This window comes from Anolis carolinensis, chromosome 3 (assembly GCF_035594765.1).
Source record: "Anolis carolinensis isolate JA03-04 chromosome 3, rAnoCar3.1.pri, whole genome shotgun sequence".
In the NCBI taxonomy this organism is placed as follows: Eukaryota; Metazoa; Chordata; class Lepidosauria; order Squamata; family Dactyloidae; genus Anolis; species Anolis carolinensis.
The window spans coordinates 47,131,743-47,150,424 of record NC_085843.1 but is presented as its reverse complement, the minus strand read 5'-3'; the positions used below and the strand labels follow the sequence as shown (position 1 = coordinate 47,150,424).

At 38.6% G+C, this 18,682-nt stretch overlaps 1 protein-coding gene across 8 annotated transcripts in view; it reads left to right on the top strand.

The window, feature by feature from the left end:
- Positions 1-18,682, top strand: part of cblb (Cbl proto-oncogene B) — a 130,770-nt gene that overhangs the window by 53,241 nt on the left and 58,847 nt on the right. For all 8 annotated transcript variants that reach the window (XM_062974845.1, XM_008107794.3, XM_062974844.1 and 5 more), the window contains 2 exons: positions 11,034-11,180; positions 16,375-16,531. In XM_062974845.1, the coding sequence (XP_062830915.1) occupies positions 11,034-11,180; positions 16,375-16,531 (304 nt within the window). The remainder of the gene's footprint in view (positions 1-11,033; positions 11,181-16,374; positions 16,532-18,682) is intronic.

Sequence of the window (18,682 nt, the reverse complement as noted above, 5' to 3'; positions counted from 1 at the left end):
CTGGACATAGTACCAAAACAGTCTTGGTCACCTTAGTAGATGATCTGTGCTGGGAACTGAACAGGGGGAGTGTGTCCCTGTTGGTTCTTCTGGACCTCTCAGCAGACTTTGGTACGGTAGACCACGGTATCCTGGACATCTCATGGGTATAGGAGGCTTGGGGGTACTGTTTTACAGTGACTCCGGTCCTTCCTGGAGGGCCATTCCCAGAAGGTGTCATTGGGGGGCACCTGCTCAGCCCCACAGCCATTGACCTGTAAGGTTCCGCAGAGCTCAGTATTATCCCTCATGTTGTTTAACATTTACTTGAAGCCGCTGGGAGAGATGATCCGGAGTTTTAAAGTTCAATGTTTCTTTACACAGATGATGTTCAGCTCTATCACTTCTTCCCACCTGTTACTAAAGAGGCTGTTCAGGTCCTGAAACAGTGCTTCGCAGCTGTGATGACTGGATGAGCGTGAACAAATTTAAACCTAATCCAGACAAACAGGGGTACTCCTGGTCAATCTTAAAACCGAACAGGGTAGAGGATTACAGCCTGTGTTGGACGGGGTTACAATCTCCCTGAAGACACAAGTTCGCAGCTTGGGAGTGATCCTAGATTCATCATTGAGTCTGGAACTCCAGATCTCAGTGGTAGCTAGAGGAGCTTTCATACAATTAAAACTTGTGCGCCAGTTGCACCCATACCTTGGGAAGTCTGACTTGGCCATGGTAGTCCACACTCGTTACATCCCAAGTAGATTACCTAGATTATGTTCTAGGTGGGATTGCTTTTGAAGACTGCTTGGAAGCTTCAACTAGTCCCAACAGGCAGTAGCCAGATTGCTCACCGGAGTGGTGTACAAGGAGCACACAATCCCCTTGCTACGTCAGCTCCAGTGGCTGCCTGTCTGCTACCGAGCACAATTCAAAATGCTGGCTTTAGCCTATAAAGCCCTAAACAGTTCTGGCCCAGCTTACCTGTCTGAACCTATTTCTTTCTATGAACCATATCGGAGGTTAAGATCATCAGGGGAGGCCCTGCTCTTGGTCCCACCACCCTTACAAGCGTGACTGGTGGGAACGAGAGACCGGGCCTCTTCCATGGAGGCTCCTTGTCTGTGGAACTCCCTCTGCAATGAAATCAGGTCAGCTCCCTCCCTCCTGTTCTTCAGGAAAAACTTAAAACATGCTGGTGGGATTAAGTATTCGAGCAGTAAATGCAGCAATACAGTAAGTAGAGTGACTTTATTTGACCGACAATGGATAGACCTTGGACTATGATTTTGAATCTGTGTAATTTTAATTGATGTTTTAATAGCTGATGTTTAAACTTTTTGATTTTAATTGTAACTGTTATTTATACTTGTATGTGTTGGCATTAAATGGTTGCTTGTTGTGAGGCTGCCCTGAGTCTCCTTTGGGGTGAGAAGGCCAGGGTACAAATGTGGGAAATAATAAAATAATAGTTCCAGGCAGATGCCCTACGCAGTCTTCTCAGTTACTCACATGCTAATGGATGGATCCCACTCAAACACTTGCAAATCAGGTTTGCTAATTACACCCTTCACACTTGGTTAATAAGACATTAGTTCTTTCTCCCACCCTGGACATTCCACAGGCTGGCATCTTCAGATCTCCTGAAGATGCCAGCCACAGATGCAGGCAAAACATTAGAAAAAATGCTGCTAGAACATGGCCATAGAGCCTGGATACCACACAGCACAGCTATGGAAATAATTAATATCCCCATAGCACCATTTCACTTGCCTGTATTTGACAAAATATGTTTTCTGAAGGTGTTTTCTAGGCATTGTGATATGCTTCTGCACTGCAAATCATAGGCATTATTGGTGTATTGATAAGCAAAAAGTAGAAGTTTTGCAATTTAAAACTAATAAAAATTGGAGCAAACAATAAACGATTCTAGTTTGTAGTAACAACTGTGATACCCATACTATACATTTCAGAAGGAAAGGGTCATACTAAATTATCAATGATGCATTAGAGCTCTTTAATTTGAGGCTTCATTTGAGGCTTCATCTCACCGATCTTCTGAATTTTGGTATTGCTTTTACTTTCATCAGCAGACACTCCTTGTATGTTTGACATTTTATCAAATTAGATTGCCCTTGAAGGATTCGGAATACATTCAGGAGGGCTTGTAAATATTAATTTTCCTTTCATGTTGGTTTCAATATTCTGTTGGCAGAAAGGCAGGCTAAATTGTAATAACATTTAATAGAATTTGGATAGGTTAAGGATACACTGCCTTCTGGATTTAGAGACTATATCTTGTTCAAGATCATTAGAGATAACCTCCTAGTATGCTGGCATGATATATACTATATTTGCTTATTGTAGTTTGAGTTTATATGTTACAATATTAAATTATAAATGTTTTGAAAGATAAAACAAAAACAGCCACTGGTACTAATGTCCTCCAGAATTCAAAGAATAATTACTGCCAGTAATGTTAAGTGATTTGTGTATGCATGTTGCAAAAACATTACAAATCTATTGCTGAATGAACAGAAGGCAGTTCCACTTTTGCAGAGATCCCCCAACCTTTCAGACAGATTTTCCCCATATGTTATGGAACGCTGTTCCTATAGTAGCTTTTTTGTATAAGTAAGGACATATTGGGAAGAAGGAGGAGAGAAAACTCATTACAGAGTACTATTGATGTGGCTTGCAATCTTATCCAAAGTTTTCCCAGATGCTGACCTAGAGTTCAGATTATTAGTAGAGTGTTCTGTTCTATTTTGAAGAAGGATTTCTTTCTTCTTCTTTAGTTTTCAGCAAAGGAGACTCATTGGAGATGTAGCTATGAACAAATGATGCATGCCTTGAGATTCAAAGTGTCATGTAGCAGCCCATACCTAACCACTGACCACTGTTGAGTGAAAATTCACAAGCCTTATATATAATATAAATATATATACAAATTTTATTTCTACCCCGCCACCATCTCCCTGAAGGGACTCGGGGCGGCCAACAAAATACAGCGAAGTGCTGCAAATAGATAATACATAAATCTGAAACGATAAAAACCACATAATTACAACCATACACATACATAATTACAATGTAAAACATTAAAATTTATAAAATGCAGTCATAGCTGTGGATAAAAACATGTTGCTTCAATTGACATAGCCCATTGGTAAAAAGCCCATCTGTTCTTCTTTTATCCAACTGTTTAAAAACCTTTTAAATCTTTCTGCAATCACATTATTGAATATTTTATCATCGATATTTAGTAACGAAATTGGACTATAATTTTTTACATTTTCTGGGTCTGAATTCTCTTTGTATATTAAGCATATATTTGCTTCTTTCCATTTTCCTTTGTTGTCTTATTTCGTTCATGATGCTTTTTTAGATAGGGCATTAGTTCTTTTTGGAAAGTTTTATAATATAATGCCGTTAGCCCGTCCGGTCCTGGTGCTTTATTCGTTTTCATATTCATAATGGCTTTTGTTATTTCCCCTTCCGAAATCTCTTTATTTAGCTCTTCCCTCTGTTCCTCTGATATCCTTTGTATTCTACTCTGTTCTAGATATTCCATGATCTTTTCTTTATCTGTTCATCCTGGTATAGTTTCTTATAAAATTTTACAAATTTGTTCTTTATTTCTTCTTCTTGGGTATATATCTTGTTTCCTTCTTTTATTTTTGTCACATAAGTGGCCTCTTTTTTTCTCAATTTATTCGCATTTTGAAAAAAAATCTTGTTTTATAAACGTAAGTTGATTTGCTCTTTCCTCCATCTCTAAGAATTCTCTTTGTTTATATAGTACCTTCAAATTCTTTTGTGCATCTCCATTCTTTGGGTTCTTTTTTAATATTCCATCTTTAGTGGTTTCTTCAGTTATTTTTTCCATTTTCTGTATTCTCTATTTTTTCTTTAAGGCTTTCTTTTGAATGAAGTTGCCTCTCATTACCACCTTATTGGCTTCCCAAATCGTGTGTAAATGTACTTCTGAGGTGTCATTTAAGTTAAAGTACTCTTTTAATAATTTTCTGTTTTTTTCTATATCTTCTTCTTTCTTTGATTGTCATCCAATTTTCATCTTATTGTTTTCTTTGAGTTATAGATTTTTATTTCTGTTGGGCAGTGATCCGAATCTAATCTTGGTAAGATTTTTGCATGTTTTAATTTTGTTACTAATGATTTTGATACCCATACCATGTCAGTTCTCGACCAGGTTTTGTGCCTGTCTGAGTAAAAAATATAGTCTCCCTTTCATTTTTCTCCAAACATCCACCAGATTTAAATCTTTTAACGTATTTGTCATTTGCTTTGGTAAATTACCCGAATTACTTGTTTTATCTTTCTTCTTTCTGGTTTCTTTACCCCTGTCTATTCTTCCATCTACCACTCGGTTGAAATCCCCTAATATTAGTAGCTGTTCGAATTCTTGGTTGTTTATACATTCTTGTAATTTATCTGTGAATATCTTTTTAGAGTTGTTTGGCGCGTAGATATTACATACCAATATTTTTGTATTCTGTAATACGATGTTTATTCCTACGAACCTTCCTTCCCCATCTTTAAAGACCAGATCGGTTGGGATATTTTTATGTATACAGTAGAGTCTCACTTATCCAAGCTAAACGGGCCGGCAGAAGCTTAGATAAGCAAATATCTTGGATAATAAGGAGGGATTAAGGAAAAACCTATTAAACATCAAATTAGGTTATGATTTTACAAATTAAGCATCAAAACATCATGTTATACAACAAATTTGACAGAAAACGTAGTTCAATACGCAGTAATGTTATCTTGTAATTACGGTATTTGCGAATTTAGTACCAAAATATCACGATATATTGAAAACATTGACTACAAAAATGGCTTGGATTATCCAGAAGCTTGGATAAGTGAGGCTTGGATAAGTGAGACTCTACTGTATATATAAAACATCCCCTTTTTTCTTCTCTGATGCTGATGCATAAAATGCATTTCCCACTTTTTTGTTTTCTAGGTGTGCTGTATGTCTATAAACTATGTGTGTTTCTTGTAGTGCAAATATATGACAGTTCCTTTTGATTAGTGTGTTAAATATTTTATTTCTTTTATTTTTGAATTTAGCCCATTAATATTGTTAGAGTATATCTTTATTTCGCGTAGCATCATTCTTCCTCTTCTTGGCTTTTTTCTTCTTTTTTCTCCATTTCCTCTTCTTCTACCTCCTCTTCCTCACCTTCCTCTTCTACCTAATTTACATTGTCTAGATCGATTATTTCCGTACTTCCTCTGAGATTTAGTCTGTAATTTTCTGGGTCAAGTTCTTTTTCTAGTGAAAAGTCACGTGGTCTCTTCTTTTTGTTTTCTCTTTCATAATATCCGTAATCATCTTATCTCTTTTTCCCTTTTTCTGTCTTGATTTTCTTTAAGAATTCCTTGGCACTTTCTTCCGTGGTTATCCAATATTTCTGTTCTTTGAAAGTCGCCATTAATCCTTCTCTCTCCCATTTAAACTTTATTTTTCTTTTCTTTTTTTTAGTTAATCTGTGAGAAAGGTATATTTTCTTCTTTTTATCACTGAGATTGGATATTCCTTTAGGATAGCCACTTGTTTTTTCTTTGTAGAAGACCTGTTTCCTGTTATTGATCTTCAGTATTTCATCTCTGATTACTCTCCTTGTAAGGTGGACAATTACGTCTCTGGGTGTCTTATTTTTCCTTGTGTATACTGTACTTATTCTGTAAGTCCTATCCATCTGATCCTCTATTTCTCTCTCTGTGCATCCAAGTAATTTAGAAAGTATTTCCACAACTGTCAATCTCACATTTTCTCTTTGTTCTTCCTGTATGTTTGTAATCTTAATTGGTATTCCATTTATTTTACTTCTAATTCTTCTTGTTTCATTTCCAGTTTCTTATCTCATCTGTGTGGTTTCTTGTACATTCCTTATTTTTTTTCTACTAACTCCTTCAGTTCTTCTTGAATTGAATTCATTTCTTTTTTCATCATTCCGAGATCTTCATTCCATTCCCTTCTCATATCTCAAATTTGTTCCTGTACCATCTTTTGAAGTACATCGTGTTTTTCTTGCATTTTATAAAGTTCTTTCATCATATCTTTCACCATATCTCTGAGAATCATATCTTCTGTTATTTATGGTCTTCTGGTTTGGGTTTTTAGATCTTTATTCTCTCTATCTCCCTTTGGTTTGTAGTATGTCATTTTTGGTTTTCTTGTCCTTTCTTTTTCCTTCTCTTCATCCTTAGCTCCTCTCCTTCTTTTCCTTCTTTTCGTTTCTTATTCCCCTCTTTCCTTCTTTCTTCTGCCTCATCTTTCCTCTCTCTTTCCTCCTTCCCTTTGTCTTCCTCTTGTATGTTCCTTCTAGACATTTAGCTCCTTTCTTAAAAGGTAAAGGTTTCCCCTGACGTTAAGTCCAGTCATGTCTGACTCTGGGGGGTTGGTGCTCATCACCATTTCTAAGCCGAATAGCTGGCATTGTCCGTAGACACCGTAGGTCATGTGGCTGGCATGACTGCATGGAGCACTCCTTTCTCATTTGGTTTATAAATTCTGTCCCCCCCCCCCGGTACTTACTGTTGTCTTGCCACTGCTCCACTGCTCCGTTTCCCTCTGTGTTGCTTTTCTCGTCCCTTTCAGTCTCTCTTTTGCCTCCGTTCGTCTCTTCCACCCTTACCCTTCCCTCCTTCTCTGGCTTCTTCCATCCTTGTCTTCTCGTTTTCTCCCGTGCTCTCTCTTGCGCGAATTGCTGGTATCTCTCCTCCTCCTTGCTGTTGCCGCACTGTTCTACTCTCGCGAGAGCTTCCTGGAGCTTCTGAGCTCTTCTTACATCATACGTTGTTTGTCTCTTGATCTCCCTCTCACGAGAGCTTCCTCGTGCTAGGAAGGGGCTTGTTTATGGAGAAGCTCCCCGGTCGTTTCTCTGTAGATACAACAATCCACACTTTCAAGGTCAGATCCCTCTCTTCCCTCCCAGTACGTGTTTCAGCCTTGTAGCCTATTCAGTATTCAATATACAAATATATACTTTAGAGGGAGAGGGATATTCTTGTTCTGGTTCCCACCATTTGACGCTAGTCCTCTATTTGTGTGTGTCAGTTTGGACTTGTCTCCCTCACTCTGCCCACCTACCGATTAGTCTCTCTCCTCCCCATAGGGTTGTCTTGTGGCTGCTTTCTCGCCAGATCACCCATTCGCCATTTACCAACTTTGCTAGTTTGCCTTTTCTGTTTCTCCCTACTCACACCAACAACCCTTTTTTTTCCACCAGGAAACCTTCTATGCCCTGTTTCCAATGATCTTTTATTTCCTTTGTCTCTTTACCTTTCTTTCTTTGGCTCAGTGAGTGCGCGCAGTCGGAGATAGTTTCGGGTTTCCCCTTGTGTTCTGCTGCGATCCACCATACTAAGGGACCATATACCAGGTCCTTTGGGGGCTCCTCTTGAGGAGAAGACCCTCAGGATCATCGGCTGGTACCCTCAGTTTCGCTGTCCCCCTCAGCTCTATCCGTGTGGGGGAGGGAGCTTAAGCTCTACCTGATCTTGCAGTCAGAACCGGCACCTTTCCTCAGAGCTCTACAGTGCCTGACTCTCAGCCGTTCTCGCACACCCGGAAGATGGCCACCTGTTTAAGGGCATTCCCCAGTTTCTGGTCAAAAACAGTAAACTAGCTCTATAAGTGGAAAAGTAGGGGCAACAAAACAATATGTTATTAACAATAACCTAATAATAATAATAATAATAATAATAACCCACCCTATCTCCCCATGGGGACTCAGGCCGGCTTTCAACATAGTAACAGGCAAACATTCAATGCTTATATAAACAATGCAGAGCTAGATATAGATCTACAATTATAGATACGAATTTCACATTTATTTCCCCCTGAAACATTTGCAAATTCCTTCTCTCTCTCTCTCTCTCTCTGTGTGTGTGCATTTCCCCTACAATATTTGCAAGCCATATATATATATATATATATATATATATATATATATATATATTCATATCTATCTAGACATGTCTATATATATTTGTGCATCCATTTCCCCCCTGTAATATTTGCAAGCCCTATATATAGGTAGGTAAGAATATATTCATATCTATCCAGACATCTCTCTTTATATAGATATTTGCAGAGACTTGCAAACATATGAGGTTAAATTCATATATAAAAATGATGTATATGTATGGCTACAGATACACAGGTACATGGATCTATATGTATAAAGGATTTGTAAAGACCTGCAAACATATGAGGGGAAATTCATATATAAAATTAATGTATATAAATAGATACACATATAAAGGTACATAGAGATGGCAAAAGCTTGCAACGGGTTAATGCCTATATATCTGTAGGAGAGTTTAACAAATATTTCAGGGGAAAAGGCTTTCATAAGATTAATGAATATATATTTTTCTTCTTCCTGACTTGCAAGGGTGTCTCTCTTTTCAAAACATTTTCTTGATTAAGAGCGAGGGAGCCTTTGCAAAAGTAACACACTGATAAGGGAGGAGAAGAGAGAAATAGATCACATATTGCAAGCAATAGCCTGCAGGCTCCGTTGCCGGCCTTGACCTTGACCTTGACCCGATTATAAGCCGGAGGAGGCTTTTTCAGCTCATAAATAAGGTGTATACGGTATATTCTTGGAGAGCTTCCTGTTGATCATTTGATAGTCTTGAGTAGTTGTGTCTCCTTTTTTCTTTTCCTTCCATCTTCCCTCTTTCCAATTTTCCCCTATCTTAATTTCCTTCCTATCTTCCCATCAAGGGTTAACTGGTTCTTTGGTGTTACTTTTTATTTTGAAAGAAGGGTTGCACACCTTTTTGGAACAAATTACAAAGACTGCACTTTTTGCTGCTATGCATTACATTCACCAGCAAATCCTTTTTTTGGATTCAGGGTCTTGAAAATTGAGGTGTGCACTAGATTTGAGTAAATACAGTACAGTAGTCTCACTTATCCAACATAAACGGGCCGGCAGAACGTTGGATAAGTGAAAATGTTGGATAATAAGGAGGGATTAAGGAAAAGCCTATTAAACATCAAATTACATTATGATATTACAAATTAAGCATCAAAACATCATGTTTTTCAACAAATTGACACAAAAAGCAGTTCAGTACATGGTAACAGTATGCAGTAATTACTGTATTTACGAATTTAGCACCAAAGCATTGCAGTGTATTGAAAACATTGACTACAAAAACATTGCCTACTAAAAATGGACTACAAATAAGGATAGAATTGCATAAAATGTACTTACAGTAACAGTGTTGTCGGAAGTTAAATCCATAAAAAGTTCAGTCCTTGCTGCCTAGAGAAACAGCTGTGGATCTGGGCAGAAGGCAAACTGCGTTGAATAATCCAGAATGTTGGATAAGCAAAGGTTGGATAAGTGAGACTCTACTGTAGTCTCAAAGGTGCTACGAGATCCCTTTGTAGGCTCATATTTTGTGTGTGTGTGTGTGTGTGTGTGTGTGTGTGAAAAATGAGAGAGAGTGCAGAATTGAGTTTTTGAGAGAGATAAGAGAATGGAGGAGTGTTTTGTATCAAATGGATAGTGTTTTGTGCAAAATCCTTCTATGAAACTTGTATTAGAAAGTCCTGAAATATAACAAAACTTGCAGTTTTTGGCAGGGATAGTCTTGACACCTTTTCTTCTAATGATAAAAATTAAATACCATTTAAACCCTCACACTGCAGAGAGGCGAAAGCTTTCCCAGCCTGTGTTCCATATGTGTCTCATATTCCTCTGAATGGGAAGAGAGATGAGAAAACTCATAGGCAGTTGGAGTCTCATTTTCTTGCAGCCCCGAGAAAACAATCCAGTAGGGTTATGGTCTATAGCCAATCCTCTACAAGGAGATTACAATGTTTTGGAACTTTTAAACCACCCTGAATCCCCTCGGGGAGATAAAGCAAAATACAAATAATGTTTATTTTTATTATTATAAACCTTTAAAAATAGAAGAAGAGAGGGGGGACATAAAAGAGGTGCGTAAAATTATACATGGTGTCAAGAAAGTGGATAGGAAGCATCTTTCCTCCATCACATTAAATTTATATTTATTGTATCAGAAGCGAACTGAGGACACAGTTGTAATATATTTAAAAACAAAAGTTAAAAACTTGTCATTATACTAAATGTCAAAGAACGGATGTTATTCACTAAAAAGTATGACGTATTTTGTAACTGCTATGAATGAGCTGTCATAAATATTAAAGTACAAGCTGTCCCTGAGTTACAAACATCCGACTTACAAACGACTCATAGTTACAAATGGCGGTGAATCATCAGAAAGCCTACGGTGGCCTAGGGGATAAAAGCCTTGTGACTTGAAGGTTGGGTTGCTGACCTGAAGGCGGCCAGGTTCAAATCCCACCCGGGGAGAGCGTGGATGAACTCCCTCTATCAGCTCCAGCTCCATGCGGGGACATGAGAGAAGCCTCCCACAAGGATGGTAAAACATCAAAACATCTGGGCGTTTCCTGGGCAACGTCCTTGCAGACGGCCAATTCTCTCACTCCAGAAGCAACTCCGGTTGCTCCTGACACGGGGAAAAAAAACAGAAAGTGAAAGCTATCTACTCCTAGAAAGGGATTCACTCCTGAAAGAGTTATCATGGGAAAAAGGTGTCTGAACTATAGTTTTATTACCAGTCCTTGTTTCCATGACAAACCAGATCCAATTATCACAGGGACCGAAAGTGAAGTGAAATCTTCTGAACAGGGACACAGATAGCAAAACAAAAACCACATGGGTGTTACCCGTTGCCTGTTCTATCCAAAGCATAGATAGATAGATAGATAGATAGATAGATAGAGCTAAAGTTACACTTTAAAAAGTACCTGTTCTGACTTACATATAAATTCAACTTAAGAACAAACCTACAGAATCTATCTTGTTTGTTGGAGAATATCTGTAGTTTACTTCAGTTCCAATTTATTTAGTTTTAGGTCTTGGTTTTCCTTCAGATACACACGTAAAACCAGGGACTTCCTCTGTGCAGTTTTGCTTAACATTTCTCTTCCTTTTTTATTTTACTGATAGGCGAAACCTCACAAAACTATCACTCATCTTTAGCCACATGCTTGCAGAAATCAAGGCAATCTTTCCTAATGGCCAGTTCCAAGGTGACAACTTTCGTATCACAAAAGCAGATGCTGCTGAATTCTGGAAAAAGTTCTTTGGAGAAAAGTAAGTATCAACAGTTATTCTATTGTTAGGCTATTTATATCGATTGTATAAGGAATGTTGAGTGTTAGAACATTTTCATAAAAAATCTGAGTCCCCCATTGTTGAGATGATTGACATCTGATTTTTTAAAGCATAAAGGTCACACACAGGGTTTTTCAGGCCATGGTTCACAAGCGTCTTGTTTGTGTTATCACAGTTACAATGTCTTCAACTCGATAGAAATTGCTAAGCATCCTTTTTTGGATACTGACTTCGTTGTTAAACGTGAGCTGGTAACTGAAAGGGGCTGGGGAGATATATTAAGACCCTAAAGGGACACACACACTATTTTGTTTATTGTCACCTCCCAATTCCCCCCCCCCCCCAACAGCATTCTTGAAATCTCTCACCTGTTGCAATTTTGTAGGCAAATCAAAATTCAGGGAAAGGAGTGTATAGATGTTTTAGAGACTAAGACAGAAGTGGTAGAGACTTAAGCATTGAAAAATGACTTTAATCAGATCAGCAACTCTATTCCTTAATGCATGTGTTGCAGTATTTGTACTGTTTATTGTGGTTTCCTGTTTTTCAAAAACAGCAGGTGCTATCTCTTCAAATGTGTTAGATTTCAGCATGCCAAAACACTTCTGGATTTCTCAATACATTCAGGCAATATTATCTCCGAAGGCTTGTGTGTATGTAGTAGTGAGCTAATAAGAATTTTTGTTGCAAAAGCTACAGAACTGGGATCCAGAATTACTAACTAATCTTTCTGCCAAACCTTGTGGCAGTGTTCTAGTTTGGAAAAATCAAAAAACAATTCAGATTTATTGTAAAACGGTTTTTACAAGTGTTGTTTTATTAGCTGTTCCCCATTTAAACCTTTTGAATTAGACAGATTCCAGGATTGATTATTTCTATTACTTGTAGAGCAAGTATAGTGATACCATCTTTCAGCCATATTCTCATGGTGATTTATAAAAAGAAATACATTGTTCCAGCTGAATATAAGCTCCTAAGGACAGCTACATGCTTGGGAGATTGTTCAATAACCCAATCAGACATCTAAGAATGGTTTTTTTTAGGAGTTTCTCATACAAATATTATGTGTCTATCCTGAGAGGAAAGCTTGTATAATTAGTGAATCTGACTGGTATTTTTAAATTCACATTGGGCTAAAGTTCCACACAAGCCCTGTAGAGGTGTGTAGAAGTAGATTACATTGTCATACAGAGATAGCCAGATCCCAGATTTTGAGACCCAGAGCTTTAGTTTTTCAGGGCCCTGGCCTGTATGGAGACCATCAATACATATGTACTGAAAAGAGTGAGAGAGAAAAAGAAATGTGGTGGTACCTATGAGATGAAGTGGTTTTTATTTTTGCAGGTGCTTTTGTGAGCATAAACTCCTTTTGTCTGATGCACAACAAGTGGTATTAAGGCATCATATATAAAGCATACTGATACAGTTGAAAGAGTGGGATAGGGTGTAATAGGATTCAGAAAGATGCATATCATGTTCTTTGCCCTAAATTTCTAAAAGCCTTGGCAAAGTGATCAAAGTCTTTCAGATCTTTACAGTGATCTGATATGTGACAGCAATTAATCTGCTTACCAAAGTCAGTTTCCCTAAGTTTAGGATACTCTCTGAGTAGTTTTTCTATCTTCTTTTGTAATGTTCTTGTTCAAGGAGTGTTACCTGTATTTCCTTTACTGTATGTCCAAGAAGGTTGAAATGTTTGGCAACTGGTTTTTTTATGTTGCCGTTTGTAATGTCAGATTTGTGTCCGTTCATCTTCTTGGTAGTACAGTCATAGAGACATTTCAGTTTAGAGGAATGTATAAATTTGCATACTTTTGTTTGTCATTACCTTAAACTGAAAAGGTTTTTGGTTTCTTCCCACAGCAGATATTGTTCAATCCGGAAGAGGGAGTCTTTGAAATTCATTTTAATTAAATCAAGGATAAGGAGAAGCTTCCTTATTCATAGAAAAAGTGAAATCTCTGAAGCTCTTATTAGTCCTTAATGGTCCTTTAAATACCAGTCGATTCAGAAGGATTATACGATCTCCTGAGTTTAGTAACAGGATGAACATAAAGTTTCAGTATGAAAAAGAGTTCAAAAATGTAAAATAGTTTACCAGGTTTTCCTCTATGAATGATGTTGTTATTTCAAGACATTCAATGAAGTCACTTTCACAGTGGTTTGGTTTTTATAAGTCTTCCTCTGTCAGTGCCATTCTTGGTGCAGTTCCTTGTATTTGAATACCTTTGCCTTAGCCAGTTTTCTTTAGCTAGTGAACACTTGGTAGGCTGTGTAGCTATTAAAGGCACTAAGCAAGGGCTCCACTGTGCAAACATCCTTCTCCACTGTATGAAAAAAAGTCAGTCTGACCATACTTTCACTTTCTGCAGTGTCTGCAGAATATTTTCTGCTTCATTGAGTATTTCTTCTTCTTGGTAGGGTTCTCAGGAGTTACTGAAAGACAGATAAATGATACCCCAAATAAATGCCAGTAAACTCTGGCATTCTCTGTTAGCATTTCTAAGTCTTACTGTTCAATTCAGTGGTTCTGGAGCTATTGAAGTCTGTCATCCCCTTTTTGGTCTCTCTCACTGTGCCACATTTTAACAATGGAAACATAAAATTAGTCCACAAATATATTTTCTTATAAAATGTAAAACAACACAATGATGCCGTTTTTTTCTTAAATTAGTATGTTAATATTTATTTTTGCATTTAATCTAGACTTCCTGATACAGAACCAGTAGATACAAAAATGTGATATATTATGCTTTTAATGTATTATGTTTTAATCGGTTTGACTCCTTGTACTTATTATGTTTATTTAGCTTAACCCTCAGTATCGGTTGTTTATAAGTTATATTGAGTTTATTTTATTTCATGTTTTGTCTTATTTGTGTTACATGTGTTTAGGCATTGAATGTTTGCAAATTTTGTTATTTTTGTAAACCACCCTGACATACAACAACACCCTGAGTTCCTTTGGGGAGAGAGGGCGAGTTATAAATAAAGATTATTATTATTATTATTATTATTATTGACACAACGATATAGTCTGACATAGCAAACAAGATAGATATGCTGGATTTCATATCACAAAATCGCAAGTCGAACACTTCCCAAGTGTCTAGGACTGTGTGATGTATTTTTGGATAATATGCGCAGATCCCAATAGCGTGGCCTTTTGCAGTTGGCAGATCATGATGTCAATGTCTATTGTTTCCAAATGCTGGCTGAGATCTTTTGGCACGACACCCAGTGTGCCAATTACCACTGGGACCACCTGTACTGGTTTATGCCAGAGTCTTTGAAGTTCAATCTTGAGGTCCTGATAGTGGCTGAGTTTTCCTGTTGTTTTTCATCAATCCGACTGCAACCTGGGATGGGGACATCAATAATCCAAACCTTTTTCTTTTCCACAACTGTGATGTCTGGTGTGTTGTGTTCCAGAACTTTGTCAGTCTGGATTCGAAAGTCCCACAGTATCTTTGTGTGTTCATTTTCCATTATCTTTGCAGGTTTGTGATCCCACCAGTTCTTTGCTGCTGGGAGGTAGTACTTGAGGCATAAGTTCCAATGAATTATTGGGGCCATATAGTTGTGCCTCTGTTTGTAGTCGTGTCTGTGCGATTTTCTTACAGCAGCTGAGGATGTGATCAATGGTTTCATCAGCTTTCTTCCACAGTCTGCATTTTGGGTTATCAGCTGATTTTTCGATCTTGGCCTTAATTGCATTTGTTCTGATGGCTTGCTCCTGGGCTGCAAGGATCAGGCCTTCTGTCACCTTCAGTGTCCCATTCGTGAGCCATAGCCAGGTCTTCTCCTTGGCAGCTTTTCCTTCAATTTTGTCAAGGAACTTTCCATGCAATGTTTTGTTGTGCCAGCTGTCAGCTCTAGTTTGTAGTGCAGTTTTCTTATACTGATTCTTTGTCTGCTGTGCTTTGAGGAGTTTCTGATTTTTGACTTCAATCAAAGCAGGTTCTTCACTTGCTTTACATATTCTGCCAGGGCATGTTCTTCTTCTTTGACTGCTTGTTTTACTTGTAAGAGTCCTCTGCCCCCTGATATTCTAGGCAGATATAGCCGGTCAACATCACTTTGAGGGTGCAGTGAATGATGAATGGTCACGAGTTTTCTTGTTTTTCTGTCCAAATTGTCCAGTTCCGCCTGTGTCCAATTTATAATGCCAGCAGTATATCTTATGACAGGTATGGCCCAGATGTTTATGGTCTTGATGGTGTTGCCTCCATTGAGCTTGCTTTTGAGAATTTTTCTGACCTTTTGTGTGTATTCTTTGCTGACCACAGTTTTCACATGTTCATGCTTGATGTTGTCCAGCTGTAATATGCCCAGATATTTATAGGCCTCTGGCTGGTGACACTTTATCGTTTGGACATTAGGCATATTTATGCCCTCACTTTCAATTATTTTTCCCTTCTTCAATGCCACTGTCGAACATTTGTCCAAGCCGAACTCCATGCTGATATCAGTGCTAAAATTCGGACAGTGTTAGTCAGAGAGTGGATTTCAATTTCAGTTTTCCCATACAGCTTCAGGTCATCCATGTATTATTATTATTGAATTCATATTATTCTTTTCATGGTGTGTCCCATTATTTCAGCTTTTGGTGGTCTATTTGGGAGTACCTTCTGTTAGAATTTGCTCTAGATAATGAAGTTTCATTTCTTTTCAAATCCTGAAGCTCTTAAATCTCTTGAAGAAGTTTCAGCTGCTTTTGTTGAATTTATATGTGATGAAATTGCTTGCTTAAAGGAGTTACAACAAAAGTTAGTATTTTTTGTTAATTTTTTCAAACCACCTTCCTCTTGTTGATTAGTGGTGTTGTTTTGGTTACAAATCAGCAATGGCATTTGTAACTGAAAATCAGAAATAAATTGAATGGAAACAAAATAAAATCAGAAATTATAAATGGAAATGTCCTAAAAATGAAATGAAATAATCTTAAAAACAGTACCTAGAGGCTTCAAGAGTACATTGCAAATAAATGAGGCCATTGAATTACAGGTGATTTTGATCTATGTTTATCATGTCCCCTTTTGTAAAAGAAAAAGATTTTTTGAGAAGACAATAATTTTATTTTAGGTTTTCTTCTAGAAAATACAGCATAATGGAAATAAAACTGAGACTTAAATAACAAAAACCTTTTATTTTGCTTTTTTTTTTAACATAGAACCATAGTGCCTTGGAAAGTGTTTCGGCAGTGTCTACATGAAGTACATCAGATAAGTTCTGGTTTGGAAGCAATGGCTTTGAAATCTACCATTGATTTAACTTGCAATGACTACATTTCAATTTTTGAATTTGATATCTTCACACGATTATTTCAGGTAACATATACAACTGAATATACTGCTGAACTTCGTTTTTCTGTGTTGCTTACAGTCAAGTATATATACTTTCCTGGTGGATATAGCCATCAGGTGGGGCTAGCACCTCAGTTCCTTTTTTTTTTTTGGTCCGCAGTGTTAGCAGCAGCAAGGACTTTCTCTTAGTTAAGTTACCTTATTAAGTGTTTGATTCTCTTATTCACCTGCTTTCTATCACAGTGTCTGCCCTGGGCGTCTGAAGGATTCTGTGATGGGCCAAGTGGTTCAGTTATTGACAGACAATACAACCACCACGTTCTACATCAACATCAAAGCGGAGATACATTCCCTCAGTCTTCTCAATCTCACTATTCAGTTCTGGACTTGGTGCATTCCACAAAGGGTTCGCCCTAGCACACTCCATCTCCCTGGAGAGGAGAATGTTTTAGTAGGTTCCTTAAGCAGAACTCTGGCTCTTGCCCACGAGTGGCAACTTCACCCACAGCAGACTCATCTTTCATCACTGGAGAATTCTGCAAGTGTACATCTTTGCTTCCTCCACACTCACTGTCCCCTATTCTGTGACCACCATCTCCTGCACATAGGCCGCACATATCTGCTCAATGTCTTTCTCTTCACATGGCAGCTGGGGCTCCTCTAGGTTTTTTTCCTACACCGCTAATTGCACAAACTTTGACAAAGTCCTGAGGGACGTAGCAGACTGTATCCTCAGCACCCCATGGTAATTTGAGCAACTCAGGTTTGCCCTGCTGTTACAGGCTTCTAGCAGTAAGTTCCACCAGGTGAAGATGGGTCCTTCTGATTGCCAGGACTGGCAGGTCACCCTAACATCCTGATCCTCCGCCTCATAGCGGGGGGGGGGGGGGGGGGATACTCCGGCCACTCAGGGCCTCTCACCATCCATAGTGTGTATCACCACTGCCATTCACAAGGACTCCACAAAGTGATTTTACACCTACAACTGGAGATGTTCTCTTCCTTCTCACAGAAGGCTGATGTTGATTCTGTCACAGCACCAATGCCCAAAGAGCTTGTTTTTTTGCTCTCACTATCAGAACAAGGACTTTCCTTTTTCTCCTTGAAATGTTATCTCTCTGCCATCTCTTGGTACAGGCGGAGAGCACAGCATTTGTCCTATTTTTGAGACCCCTCATTCAACTCTTCCTGAAGAGGTTAAGACCATTCACCCTCCAACCCCAGCATGAAGTTTGGAGCTCATCTTGTCCCAACTATTGAAACCCTCTTTCAAGCCCATGGCATCAGCAGGGCTTTCCCACCTTTCCTGGAAAACGGCATTCCTTGTCACCATCAGATCAGCATGCTGAGCCAGTGAGCTTTGTGCTCTCGGTCCAGATCACCTTTACCTTTGTTTCCATAGGATAAGGTAGTTCTCCAAATCAACATTGCCCTTCTAGCCAAGGTGATTTCCTGGTTTCATATGTGTCAAGATGTTGTTTTACCAGCTTTTTTCCAGAATCCTACTCCTCTGGAGAGCTCCCTCCATAGAGCTGTGGGCTCTAGCTCTTACACTGTCCGCATACCTGCCTACAGGAAATCTCCTGGGCATTTTCTCTGAGATATCACCAGGTCTATTCAGTCTCTTCACAGTGTTTTCCTCTTTGATCATTTCAATGTTCTGACTGGCCTTCCAACACACAGACAGACCTCTTCCATCCCAGATCAGGGATCATTCAGCAACAATTGTTGCTACCTTTCACGCTTTCCTACATGGAGTACACCTGAAGATGTTTTGCCTGGCATCAGCATGGCTGACCCCACTCACTTTTGTGTCCCACTGCAAGATGGATGATTTCTCCAGGGGAAATTCTGCCTTTGAAAGAGCTGTCCTTGTTTCTTGTGGGGCATGCCTCCCTCCTCCAAGGTGGGAAGATCTCTAGTCACCTATGTGTGTGATTTTACAGAGTCCACAAAGAAGGTCGAGGAACTGAGGTGCTAGCCCCACCTGATGGCTATATCTTCCAGGGCAGTGTGGGCAGGGCTACCACCAATTTTCTTAAAGCTATAGAGAATTCCGAGCAGTCTTTCATTTTGCAGAAGACCCATACATGCAAATTTTACAAATGACCACTCAAAGAAACATGGTTAAACTAAGCAACCTAACCTTTTGGCTGATGAGATAATCATGTTCAT